This window comes from Acromyrmex echinatior, chromosome 15 (assembly GCF_024713525.1).
Source record: "Acromyrmex echinatior isolate Ae372 chromosome 15, ASM2471352v2, whole genome shotgun sequence".
NCBI lineage: Eukaryota > Metazoa > Arthropoda > Insecta > Hymenoptera > Formicidae > Acromyrmex > Acromyrmex echinatior.
The window spans coordinates 9,037,696-9,055,546 of NC_141866.1; the positions used below are offsets into that span (position 1 = coordinate 9,037,696).

At 35.6% G+C, this 17,851-nt stretch overlaps 1 protein-coding gene across 4 annotated transcripts in view; it reads left to right on the forward strand.

The window, feature by feature from the left end:
- Positions 1-17,851, forward strand: part of Camta (Calmodulin-binding transcription activator) — a 62,515-nt gene that overhangs the window by 20,583 nt on the left and 24,081 nt on the right. For 3 of the 4 annotated variants that reach the window (XM_087413901.1, XM_011055369.2, XM_087413900.1), the window contains exon 4: positions 10,411-10,502. In XM_087413901.1, the coding sequence (XP_087270027.1) occupies positions 10,411-10,502 (92 nt within the window). Of the gene's footprint in view, positions 1-3,413; positions 6,784-10,410; positions 10,503-17,851 lie in introns of those variants that run through there. The other variant, XM_087413902.1, reaches the window with a different exon arrangement.

Consider the following 17,851-nt stretch of genomic DNA (forward strand, 5'->3'; position numbering starts at 1 on the left):
TAAACATGTTTTTACGTTGATATAGATTTTGTATATTACTTTTAATAAATTCAGTAAAAGTACATCGAGAACATCATTAGAGATATTAATGATATTGCATTAAAAAAAAAGATTGGTATTAATCAAGTCTAGATGATACTTGCTAGTTTTGGTAAAATAATATTTCAATCAATATCAAATGTCTGGTTAATGTATAATTAAAACCAATTAAATGCTAATTTTAATGCTCTAAATATTATCTTACTATTATTATTACTTGATTACTATGTACTTGTTATGTTTGGCATTATTTATTATTACATCAATGTGCATCTAAATAAAATATATTTGGCAGTTGTTATTAGACTTCTTTTCAATGTATGTACTAAGAAAATATTCTGAGTGTATCAATAAGGTATAAACAAATGCATTTTAAGCATTAATGAGAGATTAATTAAAATTCTAATTATCTTAATTTCTGATTATCTCGATATTCTCGACTAGAATGTTAGATTTAACTAACAAGTCTGATTTGTATCTCTTAATGATTTAAATCTCTACTAGAATTCCAATTAATGCAATCAAATTTTTTCAGTGTGTTAACTATGATGAACATGATTTTAATGACTTGTTAAATGATTGAAAAATTAGGAAATTTGCATGACGCAAGAGCTGATAAGCGAAATTTTACAAACGCGGCAAAGCTGCGTCATGTCGAAAATGCCCAGTGCATATTGTGTTCTAATGGAGTATCGGCGACCCCGATGTAATACACGCGGAAGCAAATAAATTGGGGATGCCCTCGAGTTTACGGCGAGCGTCGAAAAGCCAGGAGGGTATGAGCTTGTTTCATTTCGACGACACGAGATTCGCTCGATTACCAGGCCGTGGATAAATTACGAGTTTAACGCGACAGAAGCCGTATGCGAAGCTATGTAGACCGGAAACGATTCTATAAATCGAAATTCAAACTGCAAATCCTTCATCAGCGAAGGATTAACGTACGAAGCAATTTCGTGTAGAAATATTTCCCAGTTTTTTTTATAGATGAAACAAAGTTTTCATTCATAATTATTTCGATATAATATTTAAATCTATTTTATTTTTCGCAGAATTAAAATACAGGATAGTTTTCAAGTATTTGAAATACATATTAGGTGTTGGAATTAATTCGTAGCGTTTTACAAGAGATGGGAAGTACTTTCATTAATGTATTTTTTAATGCTCATGTGAAATAAATAACATTCTTTCATTAAAAAACGCTACGAATTAATTCCAACACCTAATAATTTTAAAGAACATTTCTTCACATTCAAAACAAAAAATTTTATATGGTCTGATATCTAAAACGATTTAGGGAAGATTTTAACAAGGAAGGGAAGAGTTTAGCAAGTCTAAAATAAAAAATGCTTGCATAAATACAGAGTAAATGGATCTAATCACGAAACAATTTTTTGTAACTGATATTCGATTTTAGGGGTGGAAACATTCTCTTGGAGAAAATCGATGCTTTCCTTTTTAAGGGAATATTGCTGAAACAATGAGAAAAAAATGTTTTAAATAAAAGTTATGTGATTTCGAAAGTATTTTTATAACTAGTGATTAGATTTTTTATATATGTTAAATTTTTCACATTTTTTAAAGCCGTATATCAAAAGTTATAAAGAATTATTTTGTAATTAGGTCCATTTATTCTACATTTATGCAAAGTTTCAGCTTTTTTAAATTTTATAATTGCTGAATTATAAGTTTTAAAGATATAAGAGGTTAAAGTTGAAGGAAAAATTTCGTTTTTTTTTTAAATTCTGAAAACCAACTTGGATTATTTTGATGAAACTTTCATGTCCTTGAAACATATCAAAGTTTCATCAAAATAACTCGAGTTTTCGAAATTTCTGGGAGAAACAAAATTTGCCCTTTAACTTCGACACTCTGTATCTGTAAAACCAAATTCTTTCAGACATATGACGTTCTCATGAATTAATATGAGGAATTAGTTCTTTTAAAGTCTCCTAATACTTAAGCACCACCTTGTATAATAACAGACTTTTAAATTAATGAAATGCTTCGCATTAAATTTCTTATATTTTTTAAATAAATATAATATTGCTTATACCATTAATTTAACTTTTCGATTGGCAATGGTTGCATAAAAAAAAATTAGAAAAACTTATTGTTCGCACTGAAGCATCCACGGACACTTTTACGCGTACTCTTGGGTCGCGTTCGCCAATTTAGCGAGGCTCTAAAGTTACGTGCTCGCCATACAGGCGCGCTTAAATCCATATAAATACCTAGGCTCATGAATCTATCCATTAATCAGATTGGCGATAGGGACTCGACGCCTGAGTGATTTCCACCTCCGCCAACCCCTGGGATGTTTCTTTTTTCTTCCGCGAGCCTCTTCGTAGGAATGCCTCCAGCACGGTTGGCTCCAGAGGTCACTAGAAGGTGGCAGCACTTCCATTAAAATTCGACACGAACCTTCTGTAAGAATCCGATGTGTGCTGTATTACATACACATATGGACAATGGACATATGTATACATACATACATATATATATATATGTATCTGTGCTGGAACATACGACCCCCGATGGCACGATCGAGGGATTCATGTGTAGGTGCGAGAAGGACTTGGCCTGCGTTTCGTGGATTGTGAGAGGAATATCGTTTAGTCGCCATCCTGTTCACCCCTTAGAGCGAAGACTTGAAGAGACGTGAGCGCGAGTGCCGGAGCCAATTTCAATTGTCCGTTGTGGCTCCTGCTGCTCACAATGACGTTTCCAAACCTTCCCTAACGAATCTTCGTAATTGCGCGGATTTACTTCCCCCGTTTTCTGATACTTCTTAACTAGTAACCCCAACTTTTTTTAACATTTATTCTTTTAAGGTTTTCTCGATGATAAACAACAGAAACGACTTACCTATCATTTAAAGTTATTCCAAAACTTTTCTAAAGTTTCAACATCAAATCTTTTGGTAATCGAGTTTCAAGTTAAATCGTTAAAATGTAATTAGATTAAAACAATAATAAATTAATTTAGACTGCTGTATAAATAAATAAGGAAACATCCAATATACGTTTGAGACTGAATCTTGGTGCTTGTATAGTTTACAATATTTTGCATTATATAAGTTCTTTTCTATACATCTTTTCAGTTATATGAATTGCGCACAATTTACTGTCGGCCTTAAAACACAATCACTAAAGCAGAAATAATAATATCACAATTAAATTGAGTGTCAATTTGATGCTACTAACATCATAAAATATTATAAAAACAATTTGTTACAAAGAATATTATTCCAGATTCAAATCGGGAAACTATTAAAAAAATTGTACGCGTTGTATTAGTTTATTTTTTATTTACAAGAAATAGAGACATTGGCTATTCTATGACTTGTTCTCTGTTTTTCAATTGTTCTGTAGGTTTAAAGTGTCCTCGCTATAAAACACCGAATCGATCGTTTTAGTGCACTTCCATGCATTTACAGTTGGGTTTGAAATAATGAATAATCTCACGACTTTCTTGGAAACGCGTGTACATCGCATTTGGTCGGTCTAAAAAAAAATCACGCGGTTTTCTTTAATGTCGTCAATGGCGAAAGCAGAGAGAATGAAATTTATCTCTGGCGAATAATTCGCATAACCGTGAAAGAGAATACATCAAGCAAGTTTACGATTTTCGCGAGCTTGCATGCTAACGATGCTCTTCATATGGTTTGTCATGAACCTTATCTATAGAACTGTGTAAAGTTTACATTGTAAAGTAACTTAGCCATAGCTGACATTACACGTTTCAACGTTCGCCTACATAATTTGATCCTCTTGTTCTATGCGTTGCAACTTTAAACTTCTATGAATTAATCCTACTAAGCTTGACGTTAATCGAAATGTATGAGATAAAAATCTGCGATCTTATTCTGATTGTAGATTTGAATTAATAATAAATTTACTGATTTCGCGTTTCATGTTTATTGATCCTATTTATCGTATGAATAATTTTCATCTTTCAACACGTTCCACTTTGAGCCATGTAAGTCGTTACTTTGCCATTTCCTCCTCCAAATCTAGGCGTATCGCGTTCAAGGTTACGCCCTGCATGCAAATTTGCGATTACTTCGCGCAACTCTCGTCCATCTCTCTCGCGAAACTGCCGCAAATTTATCGGCTTCGACGGCAGAGAGGCGCGAGACGTACGGGCGTCGATTTGTCGACGGCGAGAATTATTTGGAATAGCGTGGACCGAATCCGCGGAGAGCCGAAAAATTATCTCGCGAGGATGACCGGTGCAGAATGCGGAACGACATTCGATTTCTGCAACGACAAACGGGATGGGTGATCCCCGAACGCAATTTTTCCATATGTGTTTACGCTTCGACATTAATTTGTATCCTCGATAATCCTTAATTTATAACCTCAATGAGTTTTACGGAAGTAAATAGCCTGCTGGATAGGTGGCTGCTAGGTAACGAACCATTGGTATAGTTTCGCATAGAAATTGGCACGGTGGTGCATCCACACTACTAAGCGTAAAAGTGGTAAATAGACGTAGGTACATGAGAGAAAGAGAGAGAGAAAGGAGAGAGGGGGGGGAGAAAGAGAGATGGAAGATGAAGGGATAAACGGCAGTGCAAGAAGATGGAGGAGGGTGGATGCATGAGGAGTTGGCGAGGGTGAGATTCGACAGACACCGCGGGACAGGGACAGGGCTGGGGGCAGGGTTAAGGGCTGTGGCTGGGGCCAAATAGTCGGACCTGTCCAAGAGAGAAAGAGAGAGAATGATCACCCTTAGCGGGCGTAGTGGTGACTGGTGGATGCCGGTGGGGTTGGTAGGGGCTGGAGGACTCCGGGACAGTAGACGTGGAGGGGACTTCGCACGGAGAGGGATGAAGAAGAGGGTAGAGAGGAACGAGCGGAGGGACGGAGGTCGAGAGTCGAGGGCTGCCTCACTCTGCGGCTCCCGCCGCTCGGGAGCAGACACGCGGGGCCAAAAGACTAATTTGAACTATTTTATTAACAAAAACAAAAACATTACATATTTGTAAATAACACTATTAACAACTATAAACACAAAACAGCAACAACACATTTCTCCTAAGGATTCTCTTTAAATCTTACCGTACACCCGTAAGACAACCGCCTGTAAAAAGAAAGAAGGAAAGGAAGGAAGACTCACACGAAGTGGAAAATAAAGCGCGCGCGGTCGGATAGAGAAAGAGATAGACAGGAGGAGAGTGAAAGAGAAAGCAGGTGAAAATAGGAGAAGGAAAGAGCGGGACGTACGACGAGGTAACTTCGGTTTTTTTCTAAGTAGATGTGTAATTACAAGCGCGTACACACAAGCAATACACAGTAAAGAAGAAACAAGTTACAAAAGAGTCGAACGATAGAAAAATCATCTATTTTCTCAAGTTATTCCTCAGTCAGATTGGTGCGCGGCGCGGCGGAAGTGAAGAGAACGAGACGAGAGCATAAACGCTGAGAGAGGGAGAGAGGGGGAGAGAGAGAGAGAGAGAGAGAGAGAAAGAGAGAGGGATCGCAAAAGAGAAGATCGTAAAAGAGAGCACGCGTCGGCTGCTACGGGACGGGATAATCGCAATTTAAGTTCTCTCTGTACTGTGTGACCCTTACATTATTTTGTCCCTCCGATAGGGACGGGTTCAGTGTTGTAACTTAGGATATAAGAAGACTAAAAAGAGCTCCGGAGCGCACAATAAAAAGATAGAAAGAGGAAAAGACAGAAGGAGAGAGAGAAAAAGAGAGAGAACAAAGATCTGGGATCTGAGATTTCGGAAGAGAGAAGAAAAAAGAACTCAGAAAGAAAAGAATAGTGTGTAATTTGTGACTGGAAACGTGTCCACGTCGAGAAACGTTTACAAGAACAAGAAGAATCGCGAGCAGCAATCAACGAGGGACGGAAGAAAGGAACGTTCACGAAAAAGGATTGGCTTCAAGCGTCGCGTAGAGATACAGTGGAGCTCCAATTTTTTATACTAGAAGAAGAATCTAACAAAAAAGCGTGAAAGAGAGAGCGAAAGCGAAAGAGCGAGAGAGCGAGAGAGAAAGAGAGGGGAGAGAGAGAGAGAGAGAGAGAGAGAGAAACTTGGGAGAATCAGGGAGAGTGCGAAAGGGGAGCGGAGGATCGATCCTATTCGTGTTTCCGCGTGCACTTCCACGTGTGTCCTTCGATACGAAACTGCAAGAACTTCAATTCTGATCTAGTTTAAGATCTTTCATTTAGAGGAGAGATTCAGAAGAGACGGGATAAAACGAAGAGTGACACGTTCGTGACACCATCGATCGATATCCGGTCTCGAATAACATAATCCGGCCCGCGTGCAAGCTCCTTTGGGGGATATGTCCTGCCGTTCCAGAGGGAGTCGTCGTCATCCGGGAGCGCAACCTTCGCAACGCCGAGGACAACGTCAATCCGAGTGCCGTCCCTGCGTCCTGGATCCCGCGGCTGGTAAACTGTCCTGACGAAAAAAGGACCATCCCCTTAGCTCGTCCCGATCGAAGCAGCGCGATCATCAACGGACAGCAGTCATATCAGATACGCGGTCATCTCCCAAGGACGCGGACCCATCACGAGAAAGGGTCCATCCAGGGATGCCCGCCAGGGCCCAGCCACGCTCTCGTCTCGCGTACGTTCAAGGACGATGACGATCGGCCAAGACGATCGGTAAGATCCAAGCAGCGCGAGCACGCGCCAGCATCGCGGAAATGGCGGGCTACAATCATTCGAATCCACAGCGTGTCGTCTACCATGCGACCTACCCGACGCCCCTCGCCCCAAGTGAGTTTATCTGCTGTTTATGCACCCCGATGTAGAAAACCCCCACAACATTTGACACGACATTTGACAACATTTGACATGTCACGCGGCATGTACCGTAGTCTTCCGATATCTTCAATTCATCATGGAGATTGAAATTTATTTGATCATTTATTTGAACATCGTTGCTGATTGCGCAGTTGGAGAGAATTTAAAAATCATTTTCAATTGTTTTTTACAACGTAGAAGAAGCTGAATTAATCTGTGGGTTTTTAAGACCTGATTTAAAAACTATAATTCTATAAATTACATATTTTTTTTTTTTTTTTTTAGAAAACTAGCAGTTAAAAGATATAATTTTTAGAATCAGATTTTTTTAACTGCTAGTTTTCTTGTTCGCTAGAAAACATTAGTTGGTAGTAAAAAAGCACTGTGTAAATCAAGTCTAAGCAACGAGAGAGAAACTTTCTCAAGAACTGAAGAGATTTTCTCGGGAACTGGAGAGATCTCTTGCTGTTTTTCGTTTCTTCTTTGCTTGAGAATTATTAAAAGTTTCGTCTACGGTGCCTTCAAAGTGCCCTCATCTCCTTTTATTTCTGCAAATTGTGTTTTAAAAAATTGGCATTGTGAAATTTTGAACTTTGAAGTTTTTCAGTTTCTTCAATTATTTTATGTTTTTAATTATAATTGATATTATATGTGTTAATTATTTATGTCTTTAAATATAATTGAAAGTCGTTAAGTTTCTATTATTTTAGCACAAAAATAAAAAATTAAGATTCCTTCAATTCAAAATATAATAAATATACAAAACCAAGGCAAGGGAATCCGCACTGTACTTCGTGCGCTAACAATTGATATAAATATATAAATATAAAAGAGATGTTAGGCTAAATAATAAAATTAATAATACATTGTCATCTCTTAAAACTAAGAACGAGACGAATAAAACGTTTTACTCGTCTCGTTCTTAGTTTTAGGAGATGACACTGTATTATTAATTTTATTATTTAACCTAACATCTTTTATATTTATATATTTATTTTATATATATTCTTTGTGGCATAATTATGAAAAGTATATGAAATTAATATATGAGATATTTGTTTTGAATAATATATAGTGATGATTTTTATAATAAAATTAGATAACATCGCGACGTTAAAATATTCCAGACAAGTAAACTATTACGAGATCTAGATCATGGTGACTGTATTTAACTGTCATACTTATGATTGTGAAAGTTTAGTTAATGGTGCCTAGTTTCGGTGAGTTTCACGAATCAATGAAAATTACATAAATCATAGGCGATTGGCGAACAAAGTGCCATTAAATAAATATTTGATTCCCTCGGATAATTTCTAGCTAACTCTGGTGATTTTCGGCAAATGTTTCGCTAAAGATGGAACTTATTTTGAAATTGCTATAATTTATCAAATTTGTGAAAAAGATTACAATGAAACAAATTATTAAATAAATTTGCAGTACGCAATATGATACATTTATGCGATTTTTAGTCGCAGATAAAGGACTCTACACAATTATATGAAAAATTGAGTTTTGGAGAAATGAGTTGATTAGTTTTCATATATAATGTAACTTACAATATGGTGAACAAAAAATATCATAGAAAGCTTAATTAATAAACAATTTTTTAACTATTTCAACAAACAAGTTGACGTTATTTATCATCGTTTTGATGTCAAATTGACATTTTTAATGCCAAATTTAACAAAATGACAAATAACATCAGTTTGTTTGCTGGAATGGTGTATCAAAAATGCTTTGTGAATATCAATTTTACACCTTTGATACATAATTGAGTCTTGTACCTATGACTTTTGTTCATAACATTATAAGCTACATTATATGTGAAAATTAACTCATTTCACCGGAACCCAATTTTCTATATAATTAGTGGTAAAGTTCTTTGAACGAACCTTCGTGGGAAAAAAATGCACTTGAACAGTGAACTTATTCCGTTAATTAAAGCGTAACAAGGTTATCATAAATTGCGCGACCATAAAAATTTCCTGATTGCAATCGTGATTTAGATTTATATGTATGTAACACAATTTCTAACGTTTTCAGAAAAATTATGGTAAGCCACTTATTTGCCCTCGTTTCTACCATTATTTCTTGCCAGAACACGATATCTCTTTTTGTTTCATGTTTAGGTATGCGTGTGTATTTGTGAAAGAAAGTTTTTTTCTTCCAAAAAGACTGTAACAAAAGTTATATCAAAACGGATGAATTTCGTTATCTCCACGATAACTTTATGGTTACTTTCGTCGTATCGATTCAATTTTACATAATGTATTACACAAAGTATAGAAAGTGTTTGGTTACAAAGACATGGGGGATTCATACTATATTTCCGCATTTCATATCATAAAGAACGGTGCTTCAAGAATGCGCGACGCATGATATTGCCGATATATCACACGGAAGAGCACAGATGTCCCATGCGTAATATCAATAATATATCGAGAGGAAATACAAACGCTGCAAAACGGAAGTATTTTGCCAAGCGAATCCGTTCGCTTGATGTTTAGATGTATAGGAATATTAGCCTTGGATTTTAATAATTTGAAAACAGAGTACACATTCGAATCTTACAACATTCATAGAATGAATTATTTTCTCGATAATATGCAATAAATTTTCTATGAATCTTTTTATAAGAAAAGATTAAAATTTGTACTAAATATTATGCTACGTTTTACTAAACCTTTACTAAATATTACGATCTGTATATATATTACAGTTAATAAAAGAATTTTTTTTTAAATATTCATGCAAAGTTCTTTCCAATATACTTGGAATAATGTTGTTCAATCATTTACATAATATTATACGTGTTTACACGGAAAAACATGTTGTATTGACATTAGCCAACAGTAGTCTAATTCAAAATAGTCTTGTTAATTCAATGATATTATTAATGAAACAAATAACATTTTATTAAAACAAGAGCATGACGTCATTGTTTTATTAGTACTATTGAATTAATAATATTTATTTTCAATTAAACTGCTATTGGCCGATAATTAATACATTATTTCTATCTGTATACGTATATAAAAAATAATAATAGATAATATTACGGTATTATTTTAGCTTTCTAAAAATTTTCTTGTATTTCTCGGTCTTACTTAAAAAAAATAATTGTACAAAAAAATAATTGTACGTGCTAAAGTTCTCGGTAAAAGAATCTTTAGACCGTCGATTTTTATTTTGCATTTTAACAGGAGTAGATATAGTTCACGGCACGTTCGTAGAAAGTGCAATTTATTACAAGTGGTATTTTATAGCGAGCGTGCATAATATACATGGCTTAAATCGATGGAGTTTTTCGATCGGTTGTGTATAAACAGAGTTAATGACACATGCCATGTAACGTTAAAGCTGCCTGGACGTCGCGAGTGTGAGTGCAGTCGCTAATGCTCATGACACAATAACGATTCGCTTGTCGATCCGCTGTAAAACTGTCACGATCGATCAGCACGCACGTCGACGACATAAATTCAAGTTTTCCGTTAAATAATGTAACGGGTTACGGAACAAATCGCTTCTGAAATTGATGTTTTCTACGATTCCACATTTTCTAGCGAGAACAGCTATTAATTGAGATAATTTATCACGCAGATGGCGACCCGATAAAGCTTCCCGAAAATCTGGAAACGTTGCCGCGAGCTGAACACTTTCCAACTCAGAGGCATCGATGGAACACCAACGAGGTAAGTTGCCTGTCGCTCATTCGTTAAACGCAAATATTAAATTCGTGGGTCAATAGAAAACACACGTGTAACCTATATATTCAAACATCTGTCGACACTATATTTAAAAAAGAATAATTAAAGTTGGGCTCTTGAGATAAAAACTAAACAATCAATCAATGAAAAAACGGGCAATTAAGAGCCTAGATTTGCAGTAATTGGAGCGATTATATTAACATATATTTCTCAATACTACACACACGCGCGCGCACACACACACACACACACACACACACACACACACACACACATACACATACACACACATATGTGTATAACAAATATTGAACGTTTCGGCTTAATTCAAACCATCTTCAGCAGTCTAGTATAATAAAATCTCTTGATAAATAATTCGATAAATAATTCTTGGTAGTCTCGTATAATACAACTTCCTTAATATAATTCAAATAGTCGTAAATCAAAATATTCGAGTGCAAGGGAGTCTTCCAGATTACTGCATAATAAAATGATTATCATTAAATTTATAGTATTTTATTATGCAGTTATGGAGTGCAGTAGCTCGCACTTAGTCTAACAGCTAAATGACGGTTACATATTTCAAATTTGGTAAACTGGGAGACTCCCTTGCTGCACGATTATCTTGATCTACGACTACTTGAATTGTATTAAGGAAGTTGTATTATACGAGACTACCAAGATATCTCGAATTATTTATCAAGAGATTTTATTATACTAGATTGCTGAAGATGGCTTGAATTAAGCCGAAACGTTCGGTATTTGTTATATATATATATATGTAGTATTGAAAAATATATATTGATATAATCGTTCCAATTATTGCGAATCTAGGCTCTTAATTGCCATTTTTCATTGATTGTTTAGATACTATATTTCTTAATCGCACGATACTCGTATTGTATAATATCAGATTTTTTAATTGCAATTTCATATAATGCATAAATCGATGTAAACTAAATATTGATAACTAAACATTTATATATGAATAGAAATGTAAACATAAATTAATATTTTAATAGTCACGGGACATATGTTTGAGAAAATAGCGTTAATAATATATCTGATATTCATTTAAATATTTTATGTTACGTACAATATATTATTTAAAAAAAAAATACATTTTACTTTAATAATAAAAATTCGTGCTGACAATATATTTTTCTGTTTGATATTTAAATATTTGCTCTCATATATTAGATGTCTAACAATTAACAAGAGGTTCAGTAGAATACAAGTCATCATAACATAAATAATGACATCAAAATAACTCCAAAATATTTATTAAAAGTCATCTTTTAATTAATAACATTTATTTTAACGTCAGTTTCAAAGTCACTTTTCAATTAATAACGTTCATTTAATTAAAATTATTAAAAGTTACTTTTCAATTAATAAAGATTATTAAAAGTCATTCTTTGATTAATAATGTTCATTTTAACAATTTATTATAATCAATTTGATATTATCGTGACTTACTGTTGAGCCCTCCGTTCTAATTTATTATAGATTATTACCAAATAGTGTAACTCCAACGTATAATATGCCTGAAATTTAACGACGACTTTGCTTTGAAATGAAACGGGGCCAAAGTATCAAGTACCAAAGTATCTTACGTACCAATGTATCTTACGTATGGATGCATTTGCATTCTGGCTCTCGGAGTGCATCCCTCTTTGCGGCGCGGCGGTCGCGTGCCCGACCGCGAATTCCGGCGCTAGCGGACCGATCTGGTATTACCGGAATTCCGATGGACCATTCCGCGCGTCGTCTCTTTTTTCCGGTGTAAATTTTATTCGTGACCTCACCGGGGCCAGAACGGATGTATGTATTTATACAAGACTACGCGAGAGTTAAATGGGAAGGTAAATAACGCGCGCTCGTTCATGTTGGTTCGTGGCACGGTTAAGGAGAATAGATGCAGTCAATGCAGCCGTTGCTTGTGTGCAACGTACAGGGACGACATTAAGGGCGAAATTGCTCAAATGGTCCTGATGAAAATTTTAGGGGTTGCAACTTTCAAAAGCATGCTTAACTTTATGATGTATTTTAATTTTAATAATTCTTTATGTTATAGAGTTTGTAACTGGAACTATGTAAACATTAAAGAGCATTAATAATTTTTATTAGTTGTAAGTAACTAAAAGTTGAGGAGCTTTTCTACCCTTTCGATGTTGTAACGTATTTTATAATGTGTGTATGTGTATGCGATATAATAAGTATTTTATTCCAATTATGTCACTATTTTTTATAAAAATAGCATCAAATATTTGAGAAAAATAATTTTATAATTTCCACAGAAAAAATAATCTTAAGTAAAATAATCTGAAGTATCTATAAATTTAGCTGCGTAGATACTGATTTGAGAATAATTTATTGAACCGTAAAATAATTTTATCAAAGTAATTTTATCAGACGCTCTAAATGATTGTCAACATTTTTTACAACATTATTTATCATGCTTGAACGTTATACATAATTATTTTGATAATCCGATCTGAAAATTATTTCCAGATCTGTATTTAATTAAATTTTTAGATATTCTAGCAAAATCGTTCCTTCCGTGCATTTTTGTGATTATTATATCATCCATTCGTTTTTCACTTATTTTCTTACGCCTATAATACATACTACTGTAAAAATACGTGTCGAAATACGCGTCGGTTGCATTGATTCCCAAAAATTTTATCGGATTGTCTTAAAGTATCGCGAGGGCAAGGAGGGAGAATGCTGTTTCAGCATTTCGCCTGAGGAGGTGAAATTCCTGGTCACGACCCTGGCGTTGTCGGTGTGTGCAGCGGCGCGGCTCCACGCCGGTGTGTGCAGCGCGTCGGCAAGGGTGCACGTACTCACACTCGTGCGCTGCACACGTAGATCGGCTTGCACCGATGCAGTCCACACCGCTATACTCTGACCCAGGTCGGTCGGCCTTCGATCAATAGCTGGAGCCAGCGAGAGCTCGCAGCCGGCGGCGCTGAGCTTTTCAGTATCGCCGAACGAAACTCAATTGCGATCCCTGTGCGCGCGGCGCGACGACTATCATTGTAAACGATAAGTCAGCCTCTTCTTGTCCTCCCCCTACCCCCGCGAGTTCCCATCCACCACACGCTTGTTACTTTTCCGAATCGCTCTCCCTCCTCGATAAGTACCGGAAATTAAAAGTTCCTGGAGGAAGGAGAATCGTCGACAGCCTTTCCGTGGACTCTTCAGACTGAAGGAGAGAGAGAGAGAGAGAGAGATGTGCCTCTTTTTATCTCCTCTTTTTCCTTTCTTTTTTTCTACAAGTCGTACCGTTTCGCATTCGCCCATCCGTCTCCACTGTCTCTCCTATCATTCTATATTTGCTTTCGAGGTGGTCGTCCACTCCTAAGCGATGAAAATTGGCTCCTTATCTCTGACGAATCTATTCAATTTCATATTGTCGCGACAGCAATTTTCGTTCTTATTCCGATTTCGACATCGGAATCTTAACGAAATTGGCTCCTGTCGTTGCGATACTTGATAAAATGGATAGATTGGAAGCATCGATTTTATAATGACGAAGGCGCGTTTAAGGTTGTTACAAGATATTTAAATGATATTCAAACGCGACGGACACGCGGCACCATGTGCATCCCTAATGAGGCCAACGATGGCAAGACCGGCCGAATACTGTGTCACAATGTTCGCCTTATCCGGTACCTATATTATCAAGTCCTTGGGGGTCCTTTGAACATTATCGATTGCGCGAGCCAACAAATTTGAGCTTTGTTGAAGAACGGGAATCACGCAAAGAGATTTATACCAATGTTGATACGCTCCCTGGAAATAGAACTGACAACTTCTTCTCTGCTCGACTATATTTATAATCATCGATTAAATAGTTTATGTGAAAGCATGCCAATTTCACAGACTAACACTCCCAGAGGAATAATAAAATTTCCTTTTCTTTTCACGGATACTATTCAGTGATAACGTCTTGAAGTTTCGGAGTTTATTCGAACGTTTTTATTTCGATCGCCGACCACAGTTTCGCGTAAGGAGAGCTTCAACGTATGTTGGAATCCAAATTTCTTTCTGTCTATTCAACTTTTCCGTTCAATTTTGTCAACGACTTTCACGTAACATAAAATCCAATCTTGATTCTCTTAATTTTATTTACGTAACTCAATATCCTGTCAATGATGCGGACTATTGGATGTAACCAGAGATATGCAAATTATTCGAATACGAATTGAATCGATTCAAGTGAGATTCGATTTGATTAAACGCGTATATTTAAAATTACTTTATATCAAATAATCATTATTCTTCTTTTACATCGAAATATTTTTGTTATCTACATATTAAAATCTTACGTAACAATAATTATGCTGTATTTAAAAGTTACGTTTCAATGATTCGATTCGATTTAATTCAATTTGATTCGATTCGACGTGAAAAGATCTTTTGCACGTTTCTAGGCGTAATGCTGCTTCACTTATTCCTGAAGGGAAAGATATATTCGTCCATCCAACATTCAAAGCTTCCATTTTTTTTCCACTCGTCTAGATTCGCGCTTTAAAGCTGGCGTGAGTTCAATCTTATTTACATTTGTCAACGTCCCGGTAGCGTTATTCCGCTGCACTCCAGGATTTATGGAACCACTCAGCCCAGTCGATTCATTTTGCCCGCAACCGACTCGAGCCGCAAGGAAGAAGTTCGCGGACAGGTAACGGAGTAAATTTTCACGGTCCTGGAAAGTTTATAAATCCCTCGTGCATACTGCCGTCTAGGCAAAATCCCGTAGCTTCTAGGCGAAATCCTTCCTCAACGTGATCTTGTTTTCTCGCGCGGCTTTCTCTTGTAACGCTCTCGTCCACTTTTTCTTCTCCGTCGCGCCGCTCGTCGCTGCTGCCATTTTTCACACAAGTTCCGACGGCATACGAGATCGTAAGTGGATCTTATGCACTTTCTCATGCCACGGCTTCTCGACGAACCGCCGACAATCAAAAACATCCCAAGGATGTCAGTGATTTATTAGTTCACTTGTGCGCTCATTGTAACGCGCGTTCGAAATCGTTCGAAATCATTTTCAAAGCGAGCACAAAGATCGCGGGAATTGAAGTAATGACTACAAGTGACTCAAGGTTACTTTTACACGCACACGTTTTACGATTTGTTTGCTGTATTTATCTCGACAGGCGTAGACTTTAAATGCGATAAATGTATGCTGGATGTATGCATCTCCATTCTATTGCGATAGCGATCTGCATAACAATTAAATATCTTCAAATTGCATTTTCATATTTTCTAAATAATCTACATAATTAATAATACTTCACGAAATTATTTTAAATTAATCTCTAATGATGTATCAAATGATTAATTAATTAATATATGTTTCATGATTAATCTATATTTTTTTTATTTTTAAATGAAAAATACGTAGTTAAAAATATGCGATATATTGAAATTTTATTTTTGATTATAATTAATATATATTATATAAATTTCAAGGTTATTATATATATATTTCTTAAAACTTCGAATAAAGTATGTGATTGAAATACATCATTTTATTTTGGATTATTTCCCTCACAAGAAATTTCTGTGCTGTGCGGAATATTCTGTCGCGCACATGTTTTTCCATTTTGACGCCAATAATTTTCAAGATTTCTGACGTGGCTCTCGGTTCTTATTACCTTCGCCTGATGAAATCCCATTTGTACCGAAACAGGGCAATACTGAATGCATACGTAGGAGGGGTATTACAGTAATAAGTTTTAGCACATACCTACAGGCGAGCACATTTCGTACTTTTAGCATTTATAATGTGCCTTAATGGCACTGATTTATTAAATAATCTCCTACTGCAGTGTTAAATGAGGATACCTGGATAAGAAGTCTCCTACTTTACCCAATTTACCATCCTAATTTAACGCTACAAATACTTCTGTGTAAATTGCGGCCGCACATAAATTTGCGAAGCTTTGTTGAGACTCTCTTTGGAAGATATCTACGATTGTAATAAATTCATGGATGTATAATTCTTATTACGTTAATTATTAATTTTAAGTTGTGTTAAACACTAAGATCCTTTTATTAATTAAATATTGATTATAATATTAATTTAATATAATTTTTTTTATTATACGATAAAAAATAGCTTAACAATTTTACAAATGAAAATAATAAAAATAATATTGATCCTTCAGTGATTTCCGATTTTATCATATATAGAGTGTATATATACTTGATTTATTGACATGATGGAATGATATCTATATGGTCTATATCTGTAAACGAAGATTGCTCTTAAAATAACGTTTTTGTTCATTTATTGATTTCCGATTGCACGCGAGAATAGAAGTGTGGTCGTTAAATTGCTCGGATTTGCGAAAGCACACCGCGACGGCGGTCGTTATAATTAAGCACCGCTTTAGACCGCTTGCCGTGCACCTTTTAATTGAAAGACGTTTCCGAGGAAACCCGTTATCCGAATATATGCAGTTGGTTAATTATAGCTTTATAGTTTTATTACTGAAGTCAAAATTAACTTCGAAATAAATGTAGCATTTATATCCTTATAGAAATGTTTAATTTTGTGCACGTTAATTATATTTATGAATTAAGAATTTAAAATATAAAATAAATATATTAAATTTGCAATTATGTATAAATTTATCTCAATCTTTAAAAAAAATTAAAATTTATGATAACTTTCCACGAAAGATTTTAAAACGTATATCCTTGACACTTTTCCATATGTCATCAACTCAAAATCGTAAAATTTTGATGTCAACGGCGAGATATAACGATTGTGTATTAAGAACAACCTTGGAATCGAATAAATAAAGTCGACGTGGCTTCGAAAAGATTCGCTGATCCGGAAAGTTCACGAGAATCGTAATAACATAGACATACATACATCGTCGAAAATTGCATTGCCCTCGATTCACGAAATCGCTTCATTGAGAATAGAGGCACGGCGTCTTGTATCCAAAATGCATCTCAGAAATTGTATACGGACACGTTTCGCATCGACATCTCGGAATAGCTTCCTCCCTGTCATCTCGGAAAAATTAACCAATTTCCTAAGTCTTTTGTGAAACACTTGAATGGTCGCGGCGATACAATGCAACCACAGTCGATTCAACGGCGCACTCAGCATCGATATTTCATCGGTGTTCTTCTCCCAAATGCCGATATCATGAGACAATGGCGATAATGATTGCGGATAGCAATTAATTTGTTTCAATTGCACAATTACTAACGTCTTTGTGATGAACAAACGTACACGCGCGAGGAAATAAGCGCGGTCTGGAAAATAAAATTACATTAAAATTACAGTTCAGAAAATATTCAGAAATGGG